Source organism: Dipteris shenzhenensis, chromosome 25 (genome assembly GCF_047967505.1).
Source record: "Dipteris shenzhenensis isolate YYH24624 ecotype China chromosome 25, Dip_SZ_1.0, whole genome shotgun sequence".
NCBI classification, from domain to species: domain Eukaryota; kingdom Viridiplantae; phylum Streptophyta; class Polypodiopsida; order Gleicheniales; family Dipteridaceae; genus Dipteris; species Dipteris shenzhenensis.
The window spans coordinates 15,589,025-15,614,344 of NC_141620.1; the positions used below are offsets into that span (position 1 = coordinate 15,589,025).

The 25,320-nt window shown below is 43.8% G+C and overlaps 1 protein-coding gene across 1 annotated transcript in view; it reads right to left on the bottom strand.

The window, feature by feature from the left end:
- Nucleotides 1-25,320, bottom strand: part of LOC147885504 (Zn-dependent exopeptidases superfamily protein) — a 108,446-nt gene that overhangs the window by 26,751 nt on the left and 56,375 nt on the right. Inside the window, exon 8 of the mRNA XM_087396646.1 lies at nucleotides 18,888-19,013. Coding sequence (XP_087252772.1) covers nucleotides 18,888-19,013 — 126 coding nt within the window. The remainder of the gene's footprint in view (nucleotides 1-18,887; nucleotides 19,014-25,320) is intronic.

Here is a 25,320-nt window from a genome sequence, read left to right on the forward strand (position 1 = left end):
ACTTGAGGCACATAAGATCTTTCGACGATTGACACGTTGTAAGAGGCGGGCCTTCCTCACACATAGGATGGATGAGATTGTCAGATCTTTCCGAGGAGGAGACCCGACAACTGGATAGAGGTTTTTATCAGAGGGGACACCACCTATTCCCATCATTGACCAGATGTGTGGCACACGTATGCATGTTCCCTCTATGATGCCCATATGCAGACAGCGTCAGATATGTCCTCCATGCCCAGGCCCACCACTTGTCACTTGTTCACCACACAGAACGTACGGGCTGCACTTCGTCGATTACACAATCGAAGAGGCTAGACCATGAGGGCCTACGGACTAAGCACGTTGCACATGGACAGGAGGTCCTAGCTCCGGTCCTAGCACAAATGTTCAACCGGGTTGTGTCACAGCTTCCCACCTGCTTGGAGCACCACCACTATTGTGCCGATGCACAAAGCCGGGGACCCTCCTATGGAAACTGGAAACTACCGTACCCTTATGATTAGCCATACTCCGGCCAAGATTTATGGATCAGTTTTAGAGAGGGAGCTCAGCAATCATGCAGAACCTTAGGGGCGGCGGGCACTACGACAAGTAGAATTCTGGAGACAGCATTCTACCCTAGATCACATCTTCACTATGAGGGCTATCATTGAGGAGGCGGAATCTAGACACCAAAAGGTCTACACATGCTTTGTAGACTTTCGGAAGGCTTTTGACACTGTCCCACGATCCCACATGATCAGGAGACTACATGAGCTCCAGATTCCAGAGACACTAATATGGGGGGTGATGAGCCTATATGAGTCAATTAGAGGCAGAGTTCGCACCCCAACGGATTGGGTCGAGAGTACAATCGGAGTGAAGCAGGGCTGCCCCCTCTCACCGACCCTTTTTGGGCTTTACATTGATGAGATCACTTCCTTCATAGATCGCCTAGGAGGCGAAGAATCACTACTGGCCTATCTCATGACACAAATATTGCTTTACATTGATGACATAGTCCTTATCTCATCCTTAGCGGAGGGGCTACAGAGACATTTGGAGGCCTTACAAGTGTTCTGCAAAGAGAGAGAGACCTGACAATCAACTTTGGAAAGACCAAGGTTATGGTCTTCAACATCTCACATGCAGTGCTTCGTCGACTCAGTTTCACTTATTGAGACGAGCCAGTGGAGATATTGCAATCCTACACATATTTGGGAGCATCTTCATAGGACCCCAATTCACTATAACACATGCAGCCCATACACGACTCACACAGGGATGGGGTGCTCTGGCACGCTTGGAGAGACAGTGCTTCAAGCCACACTTTCAAGATCCACCGACGAAGTGCTGGCTCTTCGATACGCTAGTGCGACCGACTGCCATGTATGCAGCACCCTTCTAGGATTGTCATCTACCGATAGCAGAGCGGAGGAGATTTGAGCGGCTACACGTGATTATGGGATCTAGGGTGATTCGGAGCAAGCCCTCAGTCTTGCATGAGATAGTACTGGCACAGTTCGCCATGACCACTACAAACTGATGCCATCTTCCATCCATTCATAGAGTTTGGGACTTACATCACTGGAGACTACCGAGGCTGGCCCTGGAGCCATCCAAACGACTAGCTGAAAGCGGGGCAGACACATGGTATGCACGTATATCCACATGGTTTGCCAGACACGAGATTCTAATGGACAAGCTCCCTCCCTTTCGGTACAGTATGGATGCACCTCCTGAGTCGATCCCACGAGATGAGATTAACCGTATCATACGATAAGATCTCCTCCAGGTCCACACATCTTGGACCTGGGGGGGCCATCAGGAGCTCCCTGCCAAGACCATGTTCTACCGTGACCACTTCGTGAGCATCTCGGAGGAGGGATTCATCATCAGACTCCAATATCTCGAGGATAGAGAAGTCTCACATGCACTGAGGATCGCTATTGGACAGATGCGGGTTTCATCCCATCAGCTAAGGATTGAGACAAGGAGAGCAGCACGTATATCCAGAGAGCAGTGGATCTGCATGCTATGCACATTGGGACTGACTGAGACAAAGGAGCACTTTCTCTGCACCTGCCCAACCTACTACAAGATCCAAGGGCGATACCACTGTCTCTATCAAGATGGGAGTGGCTTCAGCCCACTATCACGATTGATCCACTTCCATGACCAAGTTTGCTTTGGGCTCTATCTTCTTGAGATGCACCGACACAAGGAGACCCTGCTACGATAGATCAGAGAACAACAGGAGGCAACCAAGACTACATGATACAAAGGCTGACTAGACACAACGGCAAGTCACAAATTTCTATACATTTGAGTCAGCTCCAGGACACAGTGGGGTGGAGGAGGAGGAGCTAGCTGATATGCGGGCAGTTTGGATTACCGAGAGAGGGTTGCAGAGGCCACCCATGACACGGAGAGCGACAAGAGCACACTCTATTGACGTCCGATCTATCACAGTTTTCCTCAGAGGAGACCCCCCGAGACAGGGGGTCATGCTAGACATAGCTCAACGGGTACAGAGATGAAGGAGACCACATCCCCCTCCGCCACCACAGCATGAGACAGCCGAACAGACGCAAATCTGAGATATTTTCACCGCTCATAGATAAGTCACCACAATGCCAGGTTTCAGACTCTAAGTTCCAACTCCACCACTCCGCGCACTTCAGATAGCACATGGTTTGTTTTGTACTTGATTTTGCTTGAGCTATTGAGCTCTTATTTCAACATAGTACTCAGCAAGGGTCTTAGCGCGCCCTTTGCTCTAGCCGTTTGTGGCTTGTATGAGTTTTTTTTCCTTTTGGTGTACGTTGCACTTTGTTCCATAGGCCCACGAGGCTTCCTACGGATGTTAATATATGTTTCTTTCTATGCTGGTACTGTGCTCCCCTTTTCTCTAGCAACCACTACATATGGATTCGGCTCTCATTATCATTTTTTGTGGCGACAAATTACTTCTATGCTTTCGCCTTTTGTTCCGATTCCTCCTTTGGAACTCCAGGACCGGCTAGAAGATTGGACTTTGACTTCTCTAGGGTCCTCTTCTCATCCTTTGAGGCTATCTCAAATTACTGTACCTGCATTGTATAAAATCCTTTTGCCTCAACCTTGGGTTTCAGAGAAAGGTGATTCTGTTTGGCGAATGCATCGCCCAGCCAAGTGGTGGAGGAAAAGATTACAGCAACTTTGGGCCTATAAAGTACCGCTTCGGCAACAGGTTTTCTTTTGGCGAGTTCTTTTGGGAGTGTTTCCATCTGGACAGCTATTAGCTCATTGACACATTGCTCCTGCACTTTGCCATAGATGTTCTGGTTCTTCAGAGACTGTGCCTCACTTGTTTTGGCATTGTCCGTGCTCTCGTGAGTTTTTTTAACTGCTTCGATAGCGCTTGCGAGCGAGATTCCCATCTGTTCCGTTTGGGAAGTTCTTCTAGCTATTTGGGTTTCATCCATCCAGACCGGAGTTTCATCTTTTCTTCGTTTGGGTTTGCTACTGGGCACTATGGACTTTATGGACATATAGGAATTGTAAAGTCTTTGGTGATCCTACTTTCTCTCTGCTTGGACTTTTTAGGCGTTCTCTGCAGCAATCTTTTTTTGATTGGTTGTAGACCTGCTGCATAGATCATGAGGTCTTTTTGGCATATACTGAAATTTTCAGTTGATGTAATTGTAACACCTTATTTTGAGGTTGCTACTCATATAATATAATCAATCAAAGATTTCACCGCAAAAAAAAAAAAAGTGTGTGTGGATATGGATGTGCCCCTTGCAGAGGGGATCACATTCAGGATGCTGCACATGCTCTTTCTCAGGTTGATCCTTGGAGTGAAGCTGAAATGCTGAGTCCTGCTTTATCAGATGTAGCTCTTTCGTCGGAGGATACAAATGTTGATCTAGCTCCTTTGCCCATGATGCCTGTGCCAAAGTCTTTTTCTGTTCAGGATGCAGATGTGCCATTTTCACTGGATTCTTTTCATCCCATGTTACAACAGGTTTTTGACCCTGTGATTTAGAAATTTCGGGTGCCCGGCTATATTAAGAAGAATTACAACAGCTTGTTTTTATTGATGGTGTGGTTTCTACACTGGAGGATGTTGTGTTTGATCCTCCTCCAGTTTGATATGTAACTTTTTACTTGGCTGCCTCATGACTTTTGCTCCGAGGCTTTACTTGTAAATTTTTCCTTTGTACTTATTGGTGGGTTTTTACCTCACATAGAAATATAAGATTTCACCCAAAAAAAAAGTGTGTGTGTGTGTGTGTAAAGGGTTGTTGTATAGGCTCCAAGGTTCCTTCTTGAAAAAGTTATAGGTCTTTTAGGAATCATTCAGCGTTCATTTACAGGGAGTCTATCCAACGTTTGTATGGGAGTTTTTTTTTTTGGGTTCTATACAGGTGATAGACTTTGGATAATTCACCATGGCTGAATATGCATTTCAAAAGACTTTCCATAGGGATCGTCTCGGACAGCAAAAGAAGCAAAAGCAGTGACCCTGTTCATGACTCCTTAGAAGCCAAACTAGTATATGATGTCATGCATGAGGGCTTTGAGGATACGCGTAAAGATAGAAGGATTCAGCCCCGACTGTTGGTCTCATAGTTGAGATAGGTGATGGCAAGTGGTTGACAGGCACTTTAGGGGGTTCCTTTGTGCACAAAGTTCATTATGCAACACGAGGTTTCTTTAAGGTCATTCTCACTGATGAGGAGCATAAGCAGATGCTCTTTTAGAGCATTCTCCTCTCTTCTTTGGACAGCAGATGGTGCATGTCTTACCATGGTCCCCAACTAAGGATTATCAAGCCCTAATTCGACACAGATGCCCGGTTTGGGTGGAGGTGGTGGATTTTTCTCAGTGTTTGGCTTCCCTGTTGCCTAAGATTGCAGCTTCTTTAGGCAAGGTGGTCTGTCCTCCGAGACCGAATGGGAATTCAAACACATTATGTATTTTATGGGACACTGATAATCCCACACTTGAGTCTTATTCAGTCACACGGTCAATAATGTTTTGATGGGCAGTGCTTTCTACAAGCTCAAATGGGGTTTATTTGCAGGAGCTTGTTTTGACTGTAAAAAATTTGGGCATATGGCATCACAATGCCCCTTGCGCTTGCAGAAATTGTCGAAAGATTCAATGCCTGTTTTTCAGCAAAACAAGGATAGTGCTGTATCTATTGTGACAAAAAATAAAGGGACTAAACAGGTGTATGTCGCTCAAGAGAAAGGTAAAGAGCCGGCTGTTGTTAATGGGAATGCCTCTCCTTCAGTACCTTCAACTTCTCAATCCAAAGGAAAAGAGAAGACCTTGCAAGAAGTTTGGCAGACTCCGAGGAGAACTATCACAGCCAGAAGACCCTTGCCTTCACGCAATTGGAGTGGTACTTCTTCTAATGGCCACACCCCTCAAGAAAATTCTGGTGTGGGCATCTTGGGCTGCTGTAACAGCCAATTGAACCCTCTTCCCAGAGCAGGATATTGTGGGTTTGTTGTCTTCTTCACAGACTTTGGTGACATCTCAGGATAGGGGCCCTGACCCTGAGGTGGACATACAATCTTGATTTCTTTGCTGTCCTTTGTACATACTCTGTAAATATGTTGTCACATCTTAACTGTTTAACGCTCAATGTACAGGGTTTGTGTAATACTATAAAATGGAAGTTGGTTTGGGGGTATCTAAACAGTTTTAGGCCTGACATTGTGACTCTGCAAGAGCACAATCAACACATGTATGCTGGACAGCAGGGTCACTTTAATGGATATGATATTTTCTATGCTGGGCAGCATTCTTTCTCAGGTGTAGCATTTTTTATAAGCCATGATTTGCGGCATACAATGATGCAAATGGCAGGTGGATGGTTATGCAGTGTCTAATTCAAGGCGGGATTTTTGAATTCGCCTCGGTTTATGCCCCGCAATCATCTCATGGTAGAGGTCTGATATGGGAGGATATGCAGAGCTATCCTTGGTGTCACTATGCTTTCATTTGTGGTGATTTTAATAATGCACCTCAGCCAGGAGATAATACATCTGGTAAGACACATATGTTGGCCTATGAACGGGATCATTGGTCTCAGCTTTTGCTTCAGCTTCGACTAGTTGATCTTTGGAAAGAAATTCAGCCTTCTTTGCCAGGCTTCACTTTTCAGCATAATGCAATTTCCTTGTATCGGGCACGCCTAGATCGTTGGTACAAAATCAATCCACAGCATTGTGACATTTTGACCACAAAAATGTGGGTGGATTACACTTTTGTGCATTCAAATCATGCCCCTCTATGGTTGAGGATTTCTTTCCATGACATGCCAAATGATCGTCTGTCACATAGAAGGATGCTTATCGTGAACAACAGTTACTTGCAGCATGATGCCTACAAGGCTTTGGTCTATGATGCGTGTCAGCCTCTTTCTCGTTAAAGTCTCATTGACTTAGACTATGCCTGGACTGCTTTTGTTGCCAGAATGCAATCTCTTATCAAGGATTATGGTAAAAATTACATGAAGAATTTGAGGGTAAATGTGGCTCGAGCAAAACAAATTTGTCAATCATTAACTGAGCTGAGTCATTCCAGGCCTCTCTCCAGGGAAAAAAATGACTTGATCTATCAGGCTAGATTTTGCTTGCAAAGTAATGATCTCAGGAAAGTATCTAACTGGGAAACCCGCTGGATGGGACAAAAGCAGTAGCGCCTAGACCGCCTTCACAGCCACCCTCATCCACATTTAAAGCAAATGAACAACTCAATCACCAGGTAAAAGGTATTCATTCAAAATCCTTGTCTCTACACCTCTCTACATTTAGTTCATACACTGGCCACATTTCCTCCAAAGCCAAACAACCTCAAAAAGAACCCAAAGGACTACACTGCTCAAGACAAGCTCTCCTACTAACTGAGATCAAGCTCAATAAATACATAGAAGTCCCCTAAAACATAAAACTCAAGAAAATGACAACTTCAGAGCTGCTTAGCTGCCATGTACACTTCCTAACAGCTCAAGGTATAAACAACCATGCTGATATCTCCCCTGACAAAATCCGTGAAGAACAACCCCGGATCTCTTTGACTTCAAGTACCATATGCTCAAACATCACCCTGTAAGAGAACCTACACCGTGAGCTATACAAGCATGTTATGTAATAGCACCTTGGACTCCATGAAGCTCACTTTTCATCATTTACATGCTGCCCATAGCCTCGTCATCACAAGAAAGGCTTCTTCTATAATCAACAATGAGCATCAGGTATGCTACAACCATCCAAGCATACACTATGTCTTTCCAAGATATGCATGGGGATGTACATAGCCACAATCACTGTCGAAAACTTGCCATCCAGAAACTCCCATTGAATCATTTGTGTATTCAGGTGAGATAAGCTCCTTTGATGCAACTCGCCATCCCTGCAATTCCATTAGCCAACATATGCAGCTACAACTAAGCAACCACTTCTCCCTTCTCTTTCACGCATAATAGCGATGTTCCTAGTTATCCAACCTCCTTGTAGAGACTCTACTCCCCAATAGTCGATGTCAACGTCTCCAGCAACCCATAGCTCACCACAGTTGCCTTCTCCGTCCCCTTCATCAAATCCAGCCACTGCTTGTGAAGGCCACAGACGACTCTTTCACGACTCTCTAGCTGAGCTCACGTACCTTCATCTCCCCCACATAGTAGCGCCGTTCATCCTTTTTCCATCAACTCACGGCTTGAGCAATAGTCCACCTCCCCATCTGGAACTAAGAAGCTCCCCGAAGCAACAGTCACGCCCTCCTACTACCTCACCCTCTCTGTTGCCCAATTATTGCTAATGCATATGTTGGCATAGAATATGCCAAATATACCGAGTAGGATGTTTTATTACTGCACGTTGATATTGCCAAGGCTTTTGACACAATTCAATGGGATTTTATTGCTCAAACTATGTGAGCATTGGGTTTTGATAAAAAATTGCAGCTTATTATTTATTGGCTTTATAGTGACAGTCAGGCAGCTTGTATACTGTCTGGGGATCTTTCTGAAGCTTGGACTCTTCGGTGTTCTTCGGCAGGGCTGTCCACTTAGTGCCTTGCTTTATGCCATTGCCACCCATCCTATGTTGCAATATATGGATCATTTGGTTGCCATGGACATGCTTCATGGATTAGAAATTCTGAGTGGTACTATGATTGCTCAGGCATATGCTGATGATTCCTTTTTTACGCCTCAGAATACGCAACAGGATCTCTCTTCTTTGATGCATGCTCTCTCTCTTTATGGTTTAGCTGCTGGTCTTCATGTGATTTTCAAACGTCCAAGCTCTTGCCTCTGTACTCGAAAGATTGGCATTCTCTTTTATGGCCGGGTGATATTATCCAACCTACTCAGTTAATCCATCATCTTGGTTACCCTCTTGGTTGGATGATCACCCGTCGTCAGCAAGTTCATTGGGTTCTTGAAAAATTAAAAAAGAAGCTGGAATACTGGAAGCTTGCTACTTGGCCCTTGCATGTCAGGCTTTCTATTGTGCAATCTATTTTGATGGCATATATAAAGTTTTATCTTCCTTTGATTATGTTTAGCAAAGGGGATCTAACAGTTTTCATGTCCATGGTTATGGAGACCTTTTGGCGCTCCAAACATGACAAAAAGAGTTTGTGTTTGCTTTCTATGCAACATCTGTGTTCACCTAAGATGCATGGAGGCCTCAATATTCTGAGCCTTCATGTGCACAAGGGCAACATGATACTGCAATTTCTGCGAGGATCACAGCCATGGGCTGCCATGATACGTCACTTGCTTTCTCAGATTACTACTTCTACTTTTGGTTTTTGGCAGCCCACTCCCTGGGACTTTCTTTTCGGTGCTCTTCAAGGGAAAATCAAAGGTTGCCCTCTAGTTTCCAATATGTTGGTGGATTGGAAACATGTTCTTTCGCATTTGGAATGGGATGGCTGGGATACTTTATAGGGTGATTCCTTGAGGGCTGAAAGTGTACACTGGTCTCGGGTCTTTTCCCCTCCGCTAGCCTTGCAAGAGCCTCGACGGTCTTTTTTTTAAAGTCTAACGGGGATCCTTTTGGTTTCAGATATTGTTCATGATGATGGGACCCCTCTTTCTTTCCCTCAGGCTACTGCAAAATATAGTCTTGGATTGCATTATCGTCCGGTCTGGCATAAGATTATCTCCTTGATTCAGAATTTTACTCCTGTACCTGCTTTGGAAGTAGAGGATCAATAGCACGACTGGACTCTTCATTTGCCAAGATCGACATGTCGTCCTTTGCGGCTGTCCAATATTACAGTTTCAACGCTCTATAAAGTTCTTTTGCCTTTGGCTTGGGCTGCATAGAGAGCAAATAAAATTTGGCATATGAATAGTACGGCAAAGTGGTAGCGAAGAAGATTGAGTGAGGTTTGGAAAGCAAAAATCCCTCTTCGGCAATAGGTGTTTCTGTGGCGTGTTTTATTGGGAGTCTTTCCAGCTGGACAGTTTTTGGCACAACGCCGTGTTGCTCCACCACTTTGTCGCCAATGTTTGGCTCCCAGGGAAACACTGTCTCATCTCTTTTAGCACTATTCTCATACATGTGATTTCTTGGCATTATTGGGTCAAACTTTACGCGGCAAATTTACAGGCTTTACTTTTGGCAAGTTCTTCTGGCTATTTGGGATACATCCCCCTCGACATCAGTTTGTTTTTTTCTTTATTTGGGTTCGATATTGGGCACTTTGGACTCTGTGTAAGGACATAAATCATAGAGTTTTGGGTGACCCGACTTTCTCTCTTTGCAACAATCGTTTTATGATTGTTTGCAAACAGGGTCTCTAGATCAGGATGTATATTTGTCATATATTGACATCTTTGCTTGATGTATTTTGAGCATATCCTACTTTGGGATGCTCAAAAAAAAAAAAGTGTTGCATCTTTTCTAGGAATTGTAAAGTCTTTGGCGATCCTACTTTCTCTCTGTTTGGCTTTTTCACGCATTCTCTGCAGCAATCTTTCTTTGATTGCTTGCAGACCCGCTGCATAGATCATCAGGTCTTTTTGGCATATACTGAAATTTTCAGTTGTTTTGAGGTTGCCACTCATGTAATATAATCAATCAAAGATTTCACCCCAAAAAAAAAGTGTGTGTTGCATCTTTTGGGGAGAGTGTTGCATCTTCCGAAGCGGGATTTTTTGTTCTACAGCAGAGATATCCGAATTTGAATCTTGTGGTATATGGAGCAACCCATACCTTCATGTTTAGATATTGATTATGGTTTGGAGAATCCTCTTCGCATTCCTTTATCTTTTTCTTCCTTCCCAAATGCGTGCTACAAATGTAGACAAATTGGTCATTTTGTTCAAAGCTGCCCTTTACAATCATGTAAATCTGCTCATGTAAATAGCTCTTTCTTTGTTCCTCAGGCTACTACTCCTCTTCAGTTGAAGACAACAAGAAAAGAATGAGAGGGGAAAACCCCACAGGAAAAGAGATCATTTCACCGTCTCCTTCAATTCTTTTGTCGGATCTTTTCCAAGCTCTGTCAATGCCGGTTACACTTATGCCTGAAACTCCGCCATCTTCTAGTGTCAATGCTTCCAATCCTCAAGAGCCCTCTTCAGCTCAACAGTCCACTTTGGTTGGAATTGACTCTCAGCGGGCCTCTCTGGTTACTGAGACACAGTCTATTGAGTTGCAATTGGATCTCTCTCCTTTGGATATAGTTCATGATAGTGTAGTGGCAGCAAATCTGGATTTACAAGACAAAGATACTCAGACTAGAGTTGATAATATGGATGCTTCTGCTGGACTGAATACAGTTTCCCAACCAATATCGGATCTCGCACCTGCCTCTCCATTTTCCCTGGACACTTTCCATCCCTGGTTGCGACAGGTTTTTGACCCTGTAATTCAAAATTTTCCGGTGCCTGCTTATCTCAAAAAGAATCACAAGGGTAAAAAATACCTTCATTTTATTGATGGTGATGTAGCTCCTTTACAACAGTTTTTACACGCAAACAATCTCACCGTGGAGGATATCCTGCTGGATGCCCCCCCCTAGTGACTCGTAAACATTTTCTAGTTTTCAATTAGCCTCCTGGCTTTTCCCAAGGGCCGACTTGTAATCTTTTTACTTTTGTACTTTCATGGTGGGTTTTCACCTCTTCTGAGTTTCCCATAGAGAAATATAAGATTTCACTTTTAAAAAACGAGTGTGTGTGTGTGTGGGGACGCAATTCTACAAAGAAAAATAACTCAATGGACAGCTATGGGATGTAGACATACCTTGGGGAAGACATCAAAATTCAAAAGGCATCTAATCTGCAAAATTGGAACCAGTTCACATGATCTAGAGGTGGAGAGGGGTAGGTAGGCAAGGCTCAGAATCCCTAAAGAAGAAAGGATCTTGCAAAATCTGTCCCACAAGGGAGATATAAAATGAGTAGCATCTACTCCTGAAACGTAGAGCCTATGCACACATCAGAGAAGGCTGTGGGGACAGCATAGATAACTTGAAAAACCTGTTGGAGCAGCCAGCTAAAAAACTAGGGAGCTTTTGGAACACCGCAACAAGGTACTAGGACTAGCACACAAGCTAGCTCAACAATACTCCACTACACAGCAAGTTTTGTAATATGAAATTTCACTAGATGTAAGGGGTCACTATTAGATAATAGTGATCGCCAGCCCCAAGATCCTCAAGGGTCTCATGCAGACATTAATAGAATCATATCATATTATCTCTCGTTAGCCAGGTTGGAGAGGCAGTCCTTCCGTTCACATTTGCAGGATCCTCGAACCAAATGCCTTCTATTGGACTCCTTGGTTCGACTAGCAGGGATGTATGGCAGCCCGTGTTGGGGGAAAAACCTGTCAATTATGGAATGGGCCCATGTGGAGCGGCTATAGGTTCTTATGCTATCATAGATGATTCGGAGCAAGCCGTCAGTACCTCACCAGATCATTCAGGCTGAGTTTGGGTCTTCACCATTGCAACTTGATGCAGCTTTCCAGGTCATTACCTATTTATGTCGAGTCAAGGCATACGGAGATCATACCTCCCGTCGTTGCAGACTACCATGGTTAGGACTGTCCTCCTCCATGGCATTATCAGCGCAGGTGATCAAAGATGCTGGTATGCGCACACAGTGAGATGGTTTGAGCAACCGTGGTTACATATGAATAGACTTCCTCCTTTCCATTACAACATTGATGCGCCCTTCTCCCCACTGCAGTATCATGAGGTCAACCAGGTCATACGTGAGGATCTTCTACAGCTACACACATTCCAGACCTAGTTGGAACCAGCTGAGCTCCCTGTGAAGCTTAGCTTCTACAGAGATCATTGCCTACATATCTTGGATGAGGGGTTTATTGACCCACCAGGGTATACACGGGTTCACTTACCCCATTCATTGAGGATCTCCATTGGGCAGTTTCGGGTCTCTTCACATAGGCTCCGCATTGAGAGTGGTAGAGCAAAGGGTCTACCTAGGGAGGGGTGTATTTGTACTCTGTGTAGCCTACAGCAGCTTAAGTCAGAGGAACATTTCATCTTCAGATGCCCCGTTTACTATGAGATTAGGGAGCGATTCTATTGTCTATTCAGAGATAGCTCCGAGTGTTATCCCGATTCCTCTCTTATCCAGATCAGAGATGCCTGGCCACATTCCTTCATGAGGCAGTTAGGCATCGTGAGCATCTATTCTGACTTCAAAGACATGAGGAGCAGACCCAGTTGGACTCATCTCAGAGCATGATCATTGAGTTCTTTCAGCCGGATCACACAAATGCCCATTCCACAAGTCTCAGACTTGATTGTGACCCAAAGCCATTGACTCAACAGCTCAGACAAAGGGTTGATGCACAGATAACACTTGGGGACATTCCCTCCATGTTCAGACATTCCCTCCCACTTCAAGCATTCCCTCCATGTTCAGAGTTGGATCCAGACCGACAGGTGTGACGGTCACCCTCCTTAGACACAGAGCTGTGACCAAGAGACACCGTAGGACGGCACCCACTGGGGGTCACCAGCACTCCATATGTGATTTCATGCTATCACTCCCTCACTCTTGACGAGGGGAGGGGCCACATTGTCCTATAGCACACTTCATTATGTCTTCTAATGGTAGTGGAGGCTGTTTTTCTGTAGATGATTACTTTTATTGTTCGATGTGACTATGTATGATACAAATTTTTGTTTCTCCATGGGTGTGGATGCTCAGTTAGTAGCTCCACCCCTCTAGCTAGATTTGTCTCAGGTTTTTTCACAATTTCATAGACCCATCGGTCTTCCAAAGACTTTAATAAAGTCTCTCTCTCTCTCTCTCTCTCTCTCTCTCTCTCTCTCTCACCGACCTTCCTTGGTCTTGTATTAGTTGTTCAGGATGATGCCACCAGATCCTTCCCCACGACTCGATCTGTAGCACAACCCCTAGCTGGGAAGATGCCCTAGAACCCATGGTTTAACAATGAGTACTGAGAGATGAGATCTGACCTCATACATGAGCAGGCTTCAGGGCACTTGATGACGCCCGAGGCACATCGAGTTTCACATTGCCTGACACACCGTAAGAGGCGAGCTTTCCTCTCGCATAGGATGGATGGGGTGGTCTAATCCTTTAAAGGACAGGACCCACTATTGCATGGGGGCTTCTCTCTCTGAGGGGAAGCCACCTATTTCCATCACAGATCCAAGCGTTTGGCACACTTAAGCGACATCACTCTATGACATCCCGATACATGCACCACCTGACTTGTCCTCTATGCCCAGTCCAACGACATCCATTTGTTCACCGCATAGAATGTGCGAGCTGCATTGCGCTGGCTCCTTAACTGGAGAGCCCAGGACCATGAGGGGTTGTGGGTTGAGCACGTTGCACATGGGTAGGAGATCTTGGCTCTGATATATGTCATGGCTTCCCCCTTGCTTGAAGTACCACTACCAAAGCAGGGGATCCCATGATTGCTTTGCAGACTTTCGGAAGGCCTTTGACACACACTCACAATCTTGCATGATTAGGCGACTTCAGGAGATGCAGATCCCTGGAGACATGATTTGGGGAGTGATGAGTCTATATTAGTCACTCAGAGGGAAGACCCTAATCTGACCCTAATCTATCCGATGACTATCCTCAGTGCATGCGAGACTCGTCTCTCCTTTAGATCTTGGGGTCTGATAATCACTCCATCCTCTAATACTCTCAAAAAGTGGTTTGTTTTAGAGCTCGAACTTGGTAGGGAACTCCATGTCCCCCCCCACGTCCGTGACGTATAGAGCTTGAGTGGATCCAACCATATGATATGGTTGATCTCATCGCGTGGGAGCAGGGGGAATCGGGCATCCATGTTGTACTAGAAGGGGGGGGGGGGAGTCAATCCATCTGGATATGCATACTAGGTCGTGCTAAGCCCTCTCTGAGCTAGTTATCTCGATAACTCTAATGCCGACCCCAACAGTCTCCAACTAGGCAAATCCCAAGATATGTCATAGTTTGAAAGATGGCATCAATGTGGAGTGGTATCACAACGAACTTTGCTTGTACAATCGAGGAACTAAGGGCTTACTCCAAATTATCTTGGACCCCATAATCACCAGTGGCCTCTTTAAAATCTCCATCAATCAGTCATGGAGAGATCAATCCCCCCATATAGGGTTCTGCATGCATGTGATTGTCGGCCTCACTAGTGTATCAAACAGCCATCCCTTTGTCGAGGGGTCTTGGAAGTGTGCCTAAAAGCATTGTCTCTCTAGTCAGGCTAGAGCTCCATGTCCTCGTCTAAACCGTGCCGTGGCTGCATGAATCATCATGAAAATCAGTCCTATAAAGACTGCCCCGAGATTAGTGTATGACTACAGAATCTTCACTTGTTCTCCTCGGTAAATGAAGCTGTGTCAATGAAGTAGTACATGTGAGGTGTTGAAAATCCTAACCTTAGTCTTGCCGAGATTGACTCTCTCCCCGCAAAACACCTCTAGGGCATCTCAATGTCTCTATAGCCCTATTGTTGAGGAGGATAAAAAGACTATGTCATCTGTGTACAACAATATCTGTATCATCAAGGCTGCACTGCAACAGCAGCATGACCTTGAGAGGCAGGAATGGGATGCAGAACAAGGACGATGCAAAGCCGCCATGCTCATCAACAAGTGGGGCTGCAGCATCAGTTGACACTCCTCAAGGAAAACCACACATCTTTCGTGTCTATGCATGCCAAATCTGCACTTATTGTGGCTGAATTTCAGACTCAACTTGCAGCCATGGAAGAGGACCATGTGAAGCTATCCCAGCTTTGTGAACGACACTCAAATCTGGAAAAGTCACATTCAACTTTGCAAATGCAGCTGCTGTCCCTACAGGGTGATCTTTCTCTTGTTAAATCAATACAAGTCTAGCTACCATCGTTACAAAGCAAAGTATGAGGATCTGCGGAATGTCATGTACACTACCAAAGAGGGGAACGAGGCAAAGTATAAGGATCTGCGGAATGTCATGCATTATGCTTGAGGGTTTTCTTTCATCCGAGTCCAGCAAGCTTTCAGTCTTACAGATTTCCATCTCAGTTTTTATTGTTTCAGCTCTTTGAGCTTGTGTATATATGAGGGTGTTCTTTTCCTAGAAGTTGGTTCTTTCCACGGTTGTAAGGCCAAGAGCAATTGCATTTATTTCTGTAATTTTTTGGGGCAAAATGCAGGGAATAATGCATGCAATCCTAATTTTCAATTGCAAAAAAACTTGTTTTCCTATTGACCAAGACGGCGAATGCTAGGAGAAACTGTTACAAGGATCGGAAGGGTCATTCGTACAAGGATGACCTATGACCTATGTGGTTACGGGACAGTTAGAGTGATGGCACTTATTTCACATCCGAAAGAGGCCACTTGGTTGACCAAGGAACATGGCAGTGCACATGGAGAATAGCAAGTCCTGTCGGTAACGGGAAAAACCTAGTCCAACTCAGTACCACTCAGAGGCCTTAGGTGGTGCACATGAAGTAGTTAGGTAGCACCAACAAGGTGGAGGATGGCACAGTCAAAAAGCCACCAAATCCATTAAGAGACGGAGCAGCAGTGCACCGAGATACGAGGATAACCAATGGGAATGAAGGGGATATACTACACCAATAGGAGAGGACTCCGCCAGAGACGGGGAGGCAAGGGAAAAGGGAGGGGAGAGCATCATTATTGAGGGAAGAGAGGAGAGAGGCTTGAGCTATGAGCTCGCCTATTGTATTGGGGATTTTTTACGAGTAATCTCTATACACTGTGGCAAGCCTGTCTTGTTTCGCTTTAGCATGCGCATCTTGTTCTCATTCTTACAAGCATGAGCATTGTTCTTTCCTTGTCTTTCATTTGATCGTTTTTCATTGTTCCATTCCATGCTTGCACCAACATCCATTGTGAGCATTGTTTTCTCATTGTCTCACGTTAGATCGCTCTTTCTGTTATGTCTCGCATCAGCACCATTACTAGCACTAGTCTACTCAATCACCGTCCGCTAGTTGCACCAGTCTACTCAGTCACCATCCGCTAGTTGCACCATCACTGCGCTTCCATTGCACCATGACTTGCAACGAAAGTCTTTGGTAGTGACACGTCAATACCATAGTTCCAAGCATCATTGACTCCTTGCAACTCATAGCAGGGGCCTTTGGCCTTTGGTAACACCGTTGGAAGAGAAAGTAATTGGACATTAGATTTTCATAAATACAACTAACTCTTCATAGCAGAATATGACGAGTGGCCAGCCTAACAATGTAAGAGGTTCACTATTGTCCAAATCCCCTGGCTTGTGAATGGGTATGATGGTGTTTTGTAGTACACAAGATTAGAAAGCCAATGCAAAAGAATTCATTAAATAATTTGTCTAGGATCGGAGCAAGTATTACCTACCCAATTTTTCTTAGGGTTCCTTTTTTCTTTTCCCAACCCCAAATAAAAGAACCTTCTATTAATGCTTGAGAGAAAACCAACCATACAAATTAGTTATCTGTGTGGTGCTAATTGTGGAAGGAACTACAAGAAAAGTGATAGCTATTGTGTCCAATCTGAACCCCCAACCCACTACGTAGCAAAAGTGCCCCAACTATCCACTTACCAACATCCAATTGAGCTGGACGTCCTCCTTTTGGACTCCTAGGGCCATTCCCATTGGGCCACCTCAGTTTTAGAGAAGAAAGCCCCACTTCTACATCACTTTTTGAGCATTTGTAGCTGCTGCTCAACCTGTTCCAATTCCATTTAGCAAGTGTGCTGCTGGTCACCTATTTCTTAGCTCTCCTAGAAGTGCAACAAAGCTGGTCAACAAAAGTCAACAGTTGAGCATTGTTCGGGGGCATTGTACCACTGATTTTCTACAAGGACAAGCATACCTAAATATCTACAAGGACAAGCATACCTTATTTAGTCCTTGTATTGGGAGTGGTGCTGCCTTTCTGATTCTATTTAGTGACATTTGAGTCACATTTTGAAATGCTTGTTAGAGCCAAGCATGTTTGGCTCCGCTTCAGCAACACAAGATTTTGCAGCTTTGTGATTGCAAGGGAGCGTGCCTTCTGAGGATAGTTTTTCCCGGTCCCATGTGGATGATTGACAGTTTTGGACCCTTCGTGGGTGGCGACCTCTCTCTCTCTCTCTCTCTCTCTCTCTCTCTCTCCATATATATATATATATATAATATTTATTTGTATTTATTTTTACAGACACACACACACACACATAGATCTTGAGTGTGAATGCCGACAGTATTTCAATCTGGTCTTCTTTCTGATTTTTGGGTGGTAGCATTGTCTTTCTTTCCCCCTAAGTTGGTTTATGGGGGATTGTTGGCTTTATTGATTGAAATTTGTAAACCTCATGGGGGGAGTTCCTTCCCCCAAGGTTCTAGAACACTTGTCATATGCACATGCAGCTACTTGAGGCAGTTTTCTTCCAGAAATATTCTTATTCTATATCCACGCTTTGCAGGTGGCTCCATCAGAGTCGGAAGTGGCAACCCTGGTAGCAGCTTGGAGACAACCTTTGGAGTGATCTAGGAGACACCTTTCGCTGGTGGATGTCAAAGGTGATCGTCTTCTTTAAAAGAGCAGCAGCTGATCGTAGTGACTTGCAGTGGAGAGGGTGTGTCGCTCTACTCTGTCCTCAAATCTGGTTGATGAAGTTAGTGAATGCTCTATCATCAATTGAGTATTTCAGTAGTCTACATCTATGTCGTTAATCATTGTTATCAGCCCGTGTGACTACCTTCGTTTGGCTGTGTGTGTGAAGATATCTTGGAGCTTCTTGTGCAGAGGCCAACATCTCGTGACCCTGCGTGGTTGGATGTTAGTGTGGCTTGTGAGCCATCTCTATGTTTTGGACTGTGTGTGGCCATTTCGTAGTTTCTTGTTGCAAGCCTCAGTAGCTGGGTCTTTTCTATTTCAGAGTGTCCTTGTAACACTACAAAAAGCACGGTCGTGAAACAAAAAAAAGTTGGCCTCTTTCTTTGCTCATGCCTGTGGGTTTCTCCAGGTTGCGCTTGGGCAATGTGAAAATGGAGACAATTGCAGGAGCAAGTTGGCCTGGTGGAGTGGTGGTACACTACTGGGCGACGAGTCATTGAACAGGACCGGGCCAATTGTGCTGGTCGATGGTGCAATGTAATGATCTGATTAGGGTATGCATAGGCAACGGCCAGATCAAAACTGGGTTGCCAAAAGCAGGTGTTTTATCTCTTGCATATCTGTGTTACTGTGGGTTCATTTACAGCATACAGTTGGGTGTGTTTTGGAAATAGTTCGCATTCATTTTCATCTGTGTGCTTGCTCATTCAGCGAATACCATCAATTCAAGAGTCTCAAATGCAAAGCTAAACAAGACAGCCGCATGGTTAGCATGTAATAGTATGGAAATTTAATTCACTGACTTTGAACAGAAATGCACACCTGCATACCAGAATGAACATTGATCCAGAGATGTGGCTTAAATGACCGGGCAAGGTCTCTCATCACTCTTGTCTCTGGCTCACTGAAAGGGGCAGTACCTGGGAATTCCTCTGTGGGATCAAAGTCCTACAAAAACATATAGCCAGACAGTTAGCTTTCTCAGTACATAGTGATTGAGAATGCCTTTTATGTTGTCAATAGGATCCACTTGGAATGTGCACTCATCATTAAGTTAATTAATCACCTCAAGCATGGCATTTAACCACTCTCTATCATATAATTAATCAACCACAATGTGTAGAAATTTTATTTAGTAGCTTATGTAAATTGATAGGGCAATTATTGATAAAAATAAGCCGTTGCATAAACTCAATTTCATAAGTGAAGAGATAAAAGTTCACTAAAAATACAGCACAATTAGTGCCCATAGGGATTCCTACAATTTGTTGAAAATCTAAAAGAAAATCTATCCAAGAGCAAACATCTTCAATACTTACTACCTTTGTGCCATTGTCACATGAAAACCTGTTTCGTCTAGTTCGAAACCTCGGAATGCGAAACAGACGAAAAGTTTTGAAATAGGACAAAACGCTCTCAATGAAACCTTTGTTTTGCCCAAATCAAAATACACGTTTTGCCCCATTTTTCCTAAAATCCATATGCTTTCAAGTTTTGACACCATAAATATGGTCTAAAAGGAGATTAAACGCTTGAATTAAAAACATTTGAAGAATGTGTTTGTGTTTTGAATTTCCTTTTTAGGTATCTTGACTTGTATTTCTCTTTGTTGACTCTAAACTTGAATATAACATATCCTAAATGCCCCTATTCTTTTATATATTCAGTATCATTTCGAAATCTATCCGAACCTGAGAAAGGAGATTGAATTTAAATAAATTTGAAATACGTGTTTGTGTTTTGAATTTCCTTTTTAGTGTCTTGACTTGTATTTCTCTTTGTTCACTCTAACTTAAATATAACATATCTTATTTGCCCCTATAAGGGTATATATTAAGAATCAATTTGAAACCTATCCGTTTTGTCCGAAAAGTCAAAACGAAACGAAACAAAACTTGTCAAAACGACGAAGTGATGAAACAGACGAAACATTTCTTGTAACTATGTTTGTGTATCTTTTCTTTATAGAATCAATGTCATGATCCTTATTATTTAGCCACAAAAAGTCAAAACATAAAGCTGTTTTCTCAACTTTTGGCACTTTGCATCTGTCTTTGTCAAATCTCAACTTAAAAACTTCAGCCAATAGCTTTTTGATTCTAAACTTCAGATCTTACAGCTCGATCTTTGTATAAAGTGTAGTAAAATCATAGGTTTGAAGGAGAATAGGAGACTCTTTTTCCTAAATGCTTCGAGAGGAATTCAAAATTTTTACGATAGGAATCACTCCTACAGAGTCATCTAAAGCACTCTAATTGTCATGAGTATGAGAGTAGATGGCTGTAAACCACCACGAAGATCTGCCATCAATCTCCTGGGCCATACACATTCACTTGTAATTGCAAACGCTGCCCTATCTCAACTTTACAAGATGATGTTGCCAGTTTCTTGCTCATCCAAGAAATGCATGAACTGCCAATAAAGACTAGTGGAAAGTCTGTTATCATTATCCCCAGCCAATCTGAATCACTTAAAGCATGCAGGTCATCCCCCCTAGCATAGAACAAACCAAGAGACCGAGTACTCTACAAATATCTAAGAAACACACTATACGGCACACTGATGCTATATCTTTGGCATGTGCATGTACCTACTCAACTAGAATACACTGAACTTAATATCTAGATGGGTATTGCAAAGATAAATAAGGCATCCAACAACTGCTTGAATACAACAGCATCAAAAGGTTCACCCGCATCATACGTGGCAGACTCAAACTTGGATGCATGGGAGATGAAATAAGCTGCACTTCTGAAAATCGAACCTTAGTAACAGTTCTTCAATGTATTTTGATTGTTTGAGCACAATGCCTTCATTTGCTTGCATATAGTGTAAAAGTCCCAAATCAAACATCTCAAATGAAGCTTAAGATCATTCCTGAATTCTGCAAGTTTCTCTTCATTTGTGCCTATGAGCAGCATATCAACCACATACAGGATGACAATCAACAAATCCTTTTGTCTTTCTTGACATTAAAGGTACTCTCAATTCGACTATTCTATAGACCCTGGTTGGTCAAAAATATATGAATTTTCTCATACCAAGCCCGTGGGGCTTATTTCAAACCATAAAGTGCTTGATGGAGTCTGCATACTTTATGTTTCGTACCAGGCATCTGAAAACCAATAGGCTGACTCATATACACTTGTTCCTGCAAGTCCCCATTGAGAAAGGCTGTTTTTAGATCCAATTGATGTACTTTTTAACCAAAATGAGTGTCTGATGAAACACACATTTGATGGTAGTCATCCTGGAGGTGGGGGCAAAGGTTTCATCATAATCTATCCCCTTCTGCTAAGAATGGCCCTTGGCAAACAACCTTGCTTTCTACCTAGCAATGGTACCATCAGATCTTCTTTTGATCTTTTACCAACTTTCTTCCCTACGGGCAAATCCACCAGTTCCGATGTATTATCCTTCATGATAGATTCCAATTCTAACTGCATGGCCCTCATCCAATGCTCAGTGTCTTGCGATGCTCAGAACGACTTGGTTCATCTGTATCATATAGTGTATTCATCCAAGCTGAACCAACAAAGTTTGCTGCACCTGTCCCTCCTGAGCCAGCCCTTGTTCTACTGGAGAGAAGAGACCTGAAAGTCTGCAGTCCTGCAGAGTCTATAATAGCCATCTAGGGACTGTTCTAGCTCCCTGTGAGGCAGCCCTATTTTCTTTGACAACCTCCTGCACATCCTCATGTCTGATAGGCTGATCCTGGACCTCATCTGAAGCATCCAAGGCTGCTGTACAACAGCATGTGCAGGCTGAATATTCTAATCTTCTACTAGCTGCTCTGAAGTGCCATCAATTGCCAGTGACAGCAACCCTTCAAAAACAAACTGAGTGCCTGTATGCAGCTGTATAACGCAGTCATGGACTGATCTGAGTTTTCAGCAAAAATCACATCTCTACTGAAAAAAATCCTTCACGTTTGAGAATTGTAGAGACACATTTAATTGCCATATCATCCAATTTGCTCCTCAACTGACTAGACATATGTGCATATTCTACACAGCCAAACACTCTAAGGTCCACCTCGGGTTTCGTGTTGTACCAAGCCTCAAAGGGAGTCACAATTTTCAGAATTTGTGTGGCAATCTCTTCCCTTTGATCATTCATCTAGCTATCTCCATCAAAGAACCTATTCTTCCTATCAACAACACCATTTTGTTGAGAGATTGAGAGGGAGAGAGATTTGGAGTAGGGAGTGAAGGAGACACACTCACCGTAGTCACACACCAGTGGGTGGGGATAAAACAATAAGTGGTACATCCCCAAGTACACACACTAGTATATATCTATGGATAAGACTAGGGCCACTAAGTACCTAAGTACAATGTGTACTTAGTGTACTTAGTAGTACTAGAATAAAACTGTTACAAGGGTGGCCAGTGCCTTTACCCCAACAACCTCCCACTTAAAGGCAGTGTGCCCATAAGAGAGAGTAAAGAAAAAACAGCAATATACATCATCATGTACAAGACCAATTGGTCTGCTTATCCTATACCCATAAGCCGTTTGCAGTGTGCAAACCGCTCAGCAGCCAATCCTTTGGTCAACAGATCTGCTGGATTGTCATCAGTGTGAACTTTCACAAGCTGAAGTTGCTTGTTCTCAAGCACCTCCCTGATAAAATGATACTTCACGTCGATGTGCTTCGTCTTTGCATGAAAAACAGGATTTCGTGCCAACTGTATGGCACTCTGACTGTCACAATGCAACAATGGAGTATCACTAGAGTAGCCCAAATCTGCCACTAGCCGAGATAGCCATATAGCTTCCTTGCACGCCTCAGTGGCTGCAATATATTCAGCTTCTGTAGTAGACAATGCAACGCATTGCTGCATTCTAGATACCCATGACACTGCACCTCCAGTAAAAGTGAAAACGTATCCGGTAGTAGACTTCCGGGTATCAGGGTGACCGGCATAATCAGAGTCTGTATAACCTTGCACTTTTGCATCTTGACTGCCGAAACATATACACAAGTCCTGTGTACCCTTCAGGTATCTCATGACACCTTTTACTGTATTCCAATGCTTTTTGCCAGGTTTAGCCATGTATCTGCTAACCACTCCCACTGCAAACGCAATATCGGGCCTGGTTGCAACCATAGCATACATGAGACTGCCACATGCTGATGCATACGGAATCTTTGACATCTCAGCTTTTTCAGCATCTGTCTGAGGGCTGTCCAAAGCACTGATTTTCACATAAGGAGGCAATGGAGTACCAATACTCTTCCCCCCCTCCATGTGAAATCTCTGCAAGACCTTGCCAATATATTCCTTCTGAGACAAGTATAGCAACCGCTTTTCCCTATCCCGAAGTATCCGCATACCCAATATATGGTTGGCATCACCAAGATCTTTCATATCAAAGGTCTGGTGCAATCTCTTTTTTAAGGCATTCATCTCATTATGAGATTTTCCAGCAATTAACATGTCATCCACATACAAAATGAGGATAAGTAAACTGCCATCTGAAGCTTTCTTGGTATACAAGCAGTGATCAATGTCACTTCTCCTGTAACCCTGGGTTCGCATGAATGTATCAAACTTATGATACCATTCCCTGGGTGCCTGCTTTAGACCATAAAGACTTTTCTTTAGTTTGCATACAAGCTTCTCTTTGCCCTTCACTGTAAAACCCTCTGGCTGCTGCATAAAAATTTCCTCATGTAAATCACCATGAAGAAATGCTGTCTTGACATCCATTTGGACCAAGTCCATATCTGCATGTGCAACCAATGCTAATACAGTTCTGAGTGTTGTCATCTTAACAACAGGAGAGAATATCTCGTCAAAGTCAACACCATATTCCTGCTTGAACCCCTTGGCAACCAGTCTGGCTTTATGCCTTGGCTTTTCACCAGGTGTGACCTTAAGTCGATAAACCCATTTGCATGGCAGTACCTTCTTACCAGTAGGCAAGGATACCAATTCCCAAGTACCATTCTTGTGAAGGCTGTCCATTTCAGCCTTCATAGCAAGATCCCATTGAACCTTGTCTGCCCTCTGCCTAGCCTCTCTGTAGCATGAAGGCTCTCCACAATCAGTGAGCATCAAATAATCAATGCCTGGAACAAATCTTTCTGGCTGCCGCGTCGGTCTAGTTGACCTTCTAACCCAATGACCATCGTCTTGAGCTGGCTGTCCAGCCTGTTCATCACCCAGATAAGGTGGCTGTCCCATGTCTCCTGGCTGCATTTGCATGTCAGGAAGATCACCTAACTGTGCTTCATCCATTGGGATGTCTTCTGCCATACCTGGCTGTCCATTAGGACCTGCTGCAGCATCATTTAATGGCTGGTTATGCTGCTGTTGTGGCTGATTTACAGCCTGTTCGTGTTGCCCATGATGCCTGTTATCATCAATAGTTACTTTTAAAGGTCCCTGCTGTACAACAGGTTCCTTGAACATGATGGTTTCATCAAACACGACATCATTGCTGCGTATAAGTTTTCTGTTCTTGGGATCCCAAATCCTGTAGCCCATCTCACCTTTGTCACCGTAACCTAGGAATATGCATTTAAGAGACTTTGGATCCAGTTTAGTTCTGTCCTCCCTGCGTACATGCACATACGCGACACAACCAAAGACCCGTAGGTGTTTGTAAGACGGAGGCTTACCCGTCCATGCCTGTTCAGGCACACCGCCACATAGTCTCTTGTTTGGTGACCTGTTAATAAGGTGCACAGCTGTCTTTACAGCTTCAGCCCAAAATGTGTGGGGCAATGCAGCATGTGACAACATGGATCTGACTTTCTCTTGAATGGTCCTGAACATTTTTTCAGCTGTACCATTCTGTGGAGGATCATATGGTGCAGACAACACCCTTTGAATACCCTTTGCCTCACAGAATTCTTGAAATTCTTTGGACAAATACTCTCCACCATTGTCAGATCGTAAGGCTTTCAGTTTTTTGCCTGTCTCATTTTCGACCAGTGCAACAAACTTAGTGAAAGCCTTGAACGTATCACTTTTCTTTCTGAGAGTGTAAACCCACACTTTGCGGGTGGCGTCATCTATGAATGACAGTATGTACTTTGAACCTCCTAAAGAGAGTGTAGGCATCTCACACACATCTGTATGTACTAGCTCCAAGAGCTGTAATTTCTGATCTGACCTTCTCTTATGAGGTATTTGTACTTGACGACCGTAGAGACAAAATTCACATTTCTTTAAATCTGAATATTTTAGACTCGGCAAGTAACCAAAGTGAGCCAATTGCTCCATTCCCTTAATACTCATAT